The sequence below is a fragment of the Diospyros lotus genome, chromosome 5, assembly GCF_014633365.1.
Source record: "Diospyros lotus cultivar Yz01 chromosome 5, ASM1463336v1, whole genome shotgun sequence".
Lineage (NCBI taxonomy): Eukaryota > Viridiplantae > Streptophyta > Magnoliopsida > Ericales > Ebenaceae > Diospyros > Diospyros lotus.
This window is the reverse complement of record NC_068342.1, coordinates 13,162,601-13,170,898: the sequence shown is the minus strand read 5'-3', so window position 1 is coordinate 13,170,898 and position 8,298 is coordinate 13,162,601. Positions and strand designations below refer to the sequence as shown.

General features: G+C 37.0%; 1 protein-coding gene across 1 annotated transcript; it reads right to left on the bottom strand.

Moving 5' to 3' along the window:
* Window positions 1-327: 327 nt before the first annotated feature.
* LOC127801098 (protein GRAVITROPIC IN THE LIGHT 1) lies at window positions 328-2,335 on the bottom strand. Its single transcript, XM_052335954.1, has one exon. It carries the CDS (start codon window positions 2,324-2,326, stop codon window positions 716-718), a length of 1,611 nt encoding a protein of 536 aa, XP_052191914.1. The 5' UTR covers window positions 2,327-2,335; the 3' UTR covers window positions 328-715.
* Window positions 2,336-8,298: the final 5,963 nt, after the last annotated feature.

The window sequence follows — 8,298 nt, the reverse complement described above, 5'->3', positions numbered from 1 at the left end:
AGAATAGCGATACGTGGGCCGACTTGTGAGACCCTGTTTTGGGAATCTCAACTAAGGATAGCGATGTTCCAATCAAATTGCTGCCCAGTAGAGTCACCAAGTAGAATCAAAGAAGAGTGGCCAGCCAGCTGGTTGTGGCAGAGGGGAGAGTAGAAGAAGAGAATTGAGTACCATAGGCATTAGATTTTGCTACCCTATGGTTTGCCATGTTCTTGAAGCTAATAATTCCTTATAGAACTGCAAATTAAGTAAGAGATCTCACAAAACAAAACTCTCAAATCCTGTAACCTACAACTGATGAGCCTTCACTACCCAATTGGGAGACCACAGAGGCGACAGATTATTAATCCAATTAGCAATTTCAATTGACAAAAATAATTGAAACACAGTTACAACTTGTCATAGAAACTCTGAACTACATACAATTTTGGTGATATGTATACTCATGTCAAACAGCCCCCTCCACCCCGCCAAACAAGTATATAACATATTTACAGCTACCTCTACATCCATTCAACAGAAAGCAAGCAAATTGAGAAACAATACAGAGAGACTAGAATTCAGCAATAGCAATAGCAATAGCAGCAGGTGGCCGTTCTGGATTGCATGGTTTGGCAAGGCACCTCAGACAACCCAGATTCATTCTGAATCCCCAGCAGCATCAGTAGTTTTCAATTTTCAACCATTGTTAGTGTAGCCTCATTTTATTACTAGTCTAGTCTGTGCAATTCAAACTGTCTATGAGATAAACTTGAGATTGAATGATAGTTTCCCCAATCTTAAAACCTGGAATTACTGTGAACCCCACTTTTGGCCTGCTCTTGCCTGGAACTACACCTTTCTTCGTGACATCTTCCATGTACACCATCGAAAAATTTACGCCTCTCTCCACTCGGAAAATCTCAATACCGGGATTGAATGAAAAGGCCAACTTATGAAGCAACCAGATTGAGCTTGACATTTTAACAAACGACTCGTAGAATGCACTCAAGGACTTCCAAGAACTCAACACAACTTCGTTCTCGTCCAAATTGCTAAAAATGGATGATTCCATTGTAGGGTGAATGAGTTGTTGATACTTCTTCTCGCAGAATCTGGAGAATTCGCAACTCGGATTGTTACTCAAAACCTCCATAGGGTTGCAGGCTATGTGCTCGACTAATTGCTTCAAATAATTAATTTTCCCCGAATTCAAGTCATGGCCGTTGGAGACGATTCCGCTTACTTCCAACCCAAACCTCTCTGAATCGAAGCCTCGAAACATACCCAAACTTACGTATGAGAGAAACGCATAACGATTGTGCCCTTTCTTCGCATAATCGATGTCGGAATGGACCGAATTTGCAGCCAAATCCAAATCCCATCCTGCTTTCTTCATCAAACCAATCAAGAGCTTAGTGAAACTATGCAATGATCTGCAAGCTTCCCTCAGTAACGAATCAAAAACCCGAATCGTCAACATAACTTCCATGGTCGAATTTGAGGTTGCTTTCGATTTCGGAGCTGAATTCAGCAATTTTTTGGACAGTTTCGAGTTAGCCACGTGAATTTTGTCTACTTCCTGCCTCAGAGCCGAAACCCTGTCGTCTTTCTCATCAATTTCCGACTGCAATCGATTGAATGCGGTCTCCAATGTTCGAAGCTTGCTCTGATTCTCCTGCACCTGAGCTTCCAAGGAAGACCCAATTGACAACTCGGCGTTGAAATCAGAATTCTTCCGAAGATCTCTGTACCAATTTCTCACATCGGAAAGCCGCTGGAGGTGAGAAACCAAAGCTTTATCGGCGGCTTTAATGGCGTCCTCGTCGAACGGCGCGTGGGCGGTCTGGAACTGGAGATACGAGGCTTCGAACGACGAAACCGTGGCGAAGATTGACGACACAACGCTTTCTCTCAACTGGGTAGCGGTCGGCCGAAGAGGGGAAGCCGAAGCCGACTTTGAAACTGGTGATTTGCTGTGGGTTTGGTCCGGTTTAATGACGACGACTTTCTGGTCGGGGATGAATTCTTCGGCGGAGTCGAGGAGGGTGAATCCGTCGGCGCCGTCGTCGATTCCACCGCAGGCGGCGGCGGAATCTTCCTCGTCGGCGAAGAACTCGAAGGTCTTGGCCTTGAAAGCCAGAGCGAATTTCTGGAACATCTCCGAGATTTGCGGTGGCTTCGCCGACCCATCCATCACCGGCATCTCCAGAAACCGCCCTTTGAAGTGCTTGCTATTTAGAGAGAGAGAGAGAGAGAGACAGGGGAGGGGGGGTGGCGATGGTGGACGGCTTTGGTCCCTTGGATCACTTTGAAGGAAGGTATGTGTGAGTTTTTTGTTTGGCATAAAAGCCTTTCTTTCTTTACCTTTTTCTTTTCGGCCTTTTGTTTATTCATCAATATTTAATGCCGTATTCTGAAATTTTTTTAATGCCGTTGGGGATGGGGCTTGTGATTTGAGAACACGGCGTTGATTAACGGTCAAAAAAAGAGAAGAGACGATTAAGACGACAGCCAACGCGACTCTCTCTTTCCCAGTGGCCGACCAATCAAACACTAATCAAAGCCACTGAAAATTTGGCCTTATAATGTTTTCAGCCCTAAAACACTACTTTATGGCCTTATAATTAAATCCGGGCTTTAGGTTGACTCTGTTCCGAAAACACTCAATACTCGTATGGATACATATATGGGGATACTAATAAGTTTTCGCCTTTTTATTTCTTTATTTATTTATAAGGTAAGGTAAGGTAAGGCTTTCATCCACATTATTTTCCTGACCTGTCCTCTAAAATTAACAGAAAGGAGTGAACTCACTGTGCACTTGTTAACCGGGTCGTTTTTCCTTTAAATTTAAATATAAAATAAATAATAATGATGTTATTGTTAGAATCTAAAATATTATCAATCTTATAAATACAGGCGCAATGAAAATAAGTTAATGTGGACTTTGGGCAATGTGACAACCATGTTAGTAATCGCACACATTATTATCAAAGCCATTTAACATTTGTTAACAACATATTAAACAATTTCTAGAGGAGAGGGGGGGGGGGGGGGTGGGGTTTGGGGGGATGGGGGGTGGGGAAGTATCAGAGAAAAAATCTTCCATTAACCTATACATAGAACAGCTTGCGGTGGGTAAGATTCTGCATAAAGTCAGCTCATATTGAGAGAGGGGGGTGGGGAGAAAAATAGTGGGGAGAAACGGGCATATTTGTGTGGCGAGGCCAGCAGGGTCAGGGCTGTTGGGTGAAGTCAACAAAATCTGAACTCCAAACAAAAAGCAGATCAGAATCAGACACAGAAAATCATTATTTATTTAATCTCTAAAGACTATCCACTAAAACTGCTTAAACTGGGTCCAACAAATCTCTTTTTCCTCCACTTGGACTTGGGTGTTCGTTTCTCTAGACTGGTTTTGCTCAGGTCTCTATTTGTTTTTACCAACTGGGAAAAAGCCAACCAGATTGAGAAATAATAATAATAAATAAATGATATTATAAATAAATAAATACATCTTATTTTTAAATAAAATATATTTATTATCTTTTAATGAATAAAACTCACTTTTTTAAAATATAATATATTTATATGTTTTCAAACCACTTGTTAATATTATCCATTTCCTCATTTAAATTTATGGTAGGTCAGAAAGTAGAGACGTCCAGAGCAAATTGAGAGATTCTTTGGGCTTGTGCTCCGAAATGCAAACAAAAGAAGAAGGGAGTAATGTTAGTGGCAGCAATTATGAGGCACTGGGTGGTCGTCAGCACGCGGACAGGACCGGGCGGGCCGCCTCACCCTCACGCATTGTTATTATTATTACTACTATTATTATTATTAATCTGCACAACACATGGACTGATGGACGTGGCTGTGCTCTCTGCTCTCAATCTTTTTATAGAAAGAGAAACAGAATGAAAGAAAGACGCCTCAAAAGGAACTTCTCTGGTTCGGTTACTATCTCTATCTATGTTTTTTTTTAAGATTTATTTGTGCAAACTAATATGTATGACATATTTTTTGTCCACCATTTTCTTTCTCAAGTGGCAAACTTGATTAGGAATGGCACCTCATTGTTAATCATAATTTTATTATTTAAGATAAACTACATTTGTTATCTTTCAGGTTTAACATTATTGTAGCAATTCCCTCTCTAATTTAAAATTGTATAGAGTTGTTAAAAATTAAAAATAAAATAAATATTTTACTCCATATTTTTCTCTCATTTCTTTTTCACCTCTCTATCATTTCAATAGAATTACCAAAAAAAAAACTACTGGTGGCAACTAACGCCAAGATCAAACTCCAATCATCATTGTGATTAGTTATCAAAACCTATTACTTATTATTAAGGTCCGAATGATATAAAAAAAAAAGGAGAGGGGGGGAGGGGAAACATGATGAAGGAAAAAAGAGAAAGATAGAAAAATAGAGAATGAGAACTCAAAATCTATGTTGCATGGAAACAAAGGCTTAGAGTCGTTTCTCCGTTTTTGAAACGTTTTTTATTCTCGTTTTGAACTCTATTTATGCCTAATTTTTTAGATAAATGTTCGTTTTCACATTTCTGTTTCGTATCAGAACATTTTTCGCTTCTGTTTTCATGTAACCTAGCTCAAAATTAAAGAACCTAGGCTTTTCTTCATTAGCTACTATGATGTTTCCTATCTCAATGCCCAATCTCTTTTGTGGTAATTGTAATTCAAAATTTAAATTCATCTAAGAATAGAATTATTAATTTGACCATAATTATGATTTCAAATTTAACCATGAGGAAGACATCAAAATTGACTGCGATTGGAATTTATCTCAATTGAAAACTTATTTTCTACCTAGATTAAGTCTCTACCTAGATCTGGCCAAATATACCTAGATCCAAACCAGACCAATCCTATTCCGATCCACTTCAAATCTATTCAACTTAGATCTGACCCATCAAACTAGATTCGACCCGCTAGATCTATCCAACCCATATTTGCCTAGATTTGCTACCCAAATTTGTTATCCTGGTCTATTTTTAATTAAATTTTTATTTATCGATCGTTTGACATTATTTAGGGTTATTTGATCTTCGTAATGGCTATTTTTAAGTATGATATTCCGTTGTTGGATCAGAATATTAGATTCTCAATATGGTAGATTAAGATACGTACAATTTTGGAACAGATAAATTTAGATGATGCACTTTTGGGATTTGATAAAATGTCACAATCATAAAGTACTAAAGAAAAATAACGTAAGGATCTTAAAAGCTTATCTCAAATACATCTATATTTATCGAATCAAATTTTGTAAGATGTTTTGAAAGAAAATACTACTGTTGTTCTATGGTTGAAACTGGAACAGTTGTGTATGACAAAAAGCTTGACCAATAACTTGCATTTAAAACAAAGGTTATATTCTCATCGAATGGCAGAAGACACATCTATTGAAAATTAACTATTTTTAAGAAAATTATTTTTTATTTGAAAAGTATGGAGGTTAAATATGATGATGTGGACTTGGGCTTAATTTTGTTATGTTTTCTACTGCTCTCATATTCAACTTTTAGAAAAACTATACTCTATAGTTGTAATACTCACACCTTATATGAAGTTTATGATACTTTGTTTTAGAAAGAGAAAATTGATAAACAATTATTGAAAAATTCTAAAGTTTAGGGAGAATGTCTGTTGATTAGAGGGAGAACACATAATAGAAATTCTGGTGACAAAGGAAAAAGTAAATCTAAGTCTAGAAATAAAGACAAAACCTATCATTATTGTAAAAAAAAGGAACACATCAAGAAAGAGTATTAAAACTATAGAACAAACTTAAGAGACAAGAATCTGATCAAAAAGGAAAACAATCAGAGACTTTAGGTGAAACCAATGTTGTCAAAGATAACAATAGTGATGGAGAATTTATAGTTGTAACTAATGAGATTATCAAGCCTTGTGAAGATTTGATCATTGACACAACATACACCTTTCATGTCTCATAATAGGGATTGATTTTTGACATATAAAACTTTGAGTACTGGTGATGTATTGATGGTAAATAATTTTTCTTGTAAAATTATTGGTATTAAAATAATTAAAATTAAAATATTTGATGACATTTGTAATACCTAAAAATTTTGTAAATAAGTGTCTTGATGGAAATATGAAATTTCATGGATAATGGATATCAAAATACCCTCAATAGGTAACCGAATCAACTGCAAGTAGTACCCTAGAGCTTAGATATCTAAAGAAAATGTTGTTTGATCAACAAGCGTCCCGAGATAAGATTTATGACATAAAGGGAAATTGGATCAAAGACAATTTTCAACACATCTATGATTCAGGCTGAGAAACTGAATGATCGTAAGCAACTTTTGGAAAGTCAATGGAACCCTGATTAGATTCATATTTAACATAAAAAAATAACCCTTAAGTGATTTTAGGATGAAACAAAAAGATTTGTTGTCAAAACACGATCTTACTTATATTTAGGCCTAAGTGTAATTTTTAAATCTAAATGAAAAAAAGTTGAAAATGATATTTTTCCAAATTTTTTGGGCCAATTGAGAATCATGAAACTTAAGGGTTCATGTGGTAAAATATCAAAGTTTAAGCACTTGAGAAAGAGGGCCAAAATGCAAAAGGAAGAAGTTGGGGGGCCAAAGTGTAATTTTTGGAACTTGCTGCCAACAGCATGGCCGACCTGCCACGTCATGTGGAGCCTTAATTCGATAATGGACAGTCGGATCTTGCTAGGGTATGGTGAAGCAATATTATAGCCTGTGATTGGCCTAGGAGTAACCGGATTTCGTCTATAAATAGGCGAAGGTTTCAACCAAAAATGGAGCATCAAATCTCTCGAGTTTGGGAGTTTTTTTGAGAGATTGGATAAGGGGCTTTTGTTTCTTAGTGTGTGGGCATTATTTTTGGAGAATTTGGAGTGTTTTCATGAAAGTTTAAGTGGGTTTTGAAGGTGGCCAGAAAAACGGGTAGGGTCGCTGGAGTTGAGGTTTAAAACACCCAATCAAGGCATTTTCGGCCACTATTTCGAGTATCCAAGGGTGCTATCGTGATCGAAACAAGGAGTAAACCAAGGTCGGAGAAAGAAATCGACCATCAGAGCATCACCGGCAATCAAAAAAAGGTATAAGACGACCGACGCATGCATTAAACACGTTGTTCATTACGCGCAGGGCGCGTGGGTGGCGCGTGAGGGCTCGTGAATGAGAGGTGTTTTTTGAATTTTTTTAATATTTTTAAAAAAATATTTTATGAATTATGGTGAAGAAAATTTTGGAAAAACTCTTTAGGAGATATTTATCTTGGAATTTTTAAGGAAAAAATAGGAAGAAAATTAGGGAAAATAGATATTGATATTATTTTAAATGAATATAATGTCCAGGGATCATTGGGGCTCGAGATTGAGTAATAGTATGATTATTTGAGACTTAGTAGGAAAATCAAGATTAGGCACAAGAATCGAGATATTCTGAGTACGTTCAAGGTGAGTGTTCGTTCCTATAACTTGGTTTATTGTGAGAGTTTCTACTTCAAACTTGATTTTTGTGGGTGGTTCGACCCTATACTTGATTTTGTTTCATGCAATGGTTTTGGCATGTGAATAGTTGATTTCATGTGGATGGTTCATCCAAAATATTTATTTACATGTTATGTAATGCATCATTACATGTTGTGGTTATGACATTGGCATGTGTGTTGGAAATGGGTAGTGTTTTCGGCATACTTTTGAGTGGGAACATAATCTCTGACATGATTATGGTAAGCCGGATTCCTACGTTGATGTTGACCCTCATGTGGTGAGAGTGGTAACGATTGTTCCCAAGATGTAGGAGAGATGCGTGGATGTTGCCCCTTTTATGTTAGGATTGTATTATGCCAATGCATCGATGTGATTATATTGCCTTTAGAGACATTGTTCTTTTCTCGTGGTATAGGTTAAGCGATGTATGAGATTCTCTTGGGTTAGGGCATGTCGAGATATGTCTATTGTTCATGGTCTTGCATATATTTATGAAAATGTTTTGAACTCTCACTTAGATGATTCAGTATCTAATTTTGAACTATATTCAAACGTTTCAGGTGAAAGCAGTGGCGCCAAGGGAAATGAGGTTATCGAGATGTAGCCGTTGATTACATTGGAGACCCTTAGCATATATTTTGATTATGTTTGAGGTGTTTAATTGTGTTGCTGAAGGATTAATCTCTATGTATTTTGTTTTGAAGATATCATGTCAAACAATGGTACAGTTTTCATATTATAAATAAAGGAATTACGGTTATGTATCATTTAAGGTTTCGACCTTGTTTC

Excerpts from the sequence above, each read along its gene's own strand:
- LOC127801098 (XM_052335954.1), bottom strand. The coding sequence starts at position 2,326 with ATGCCAAACAAAAAACTCACACATACCTTCCTTCAAAGTGATCCAAGG.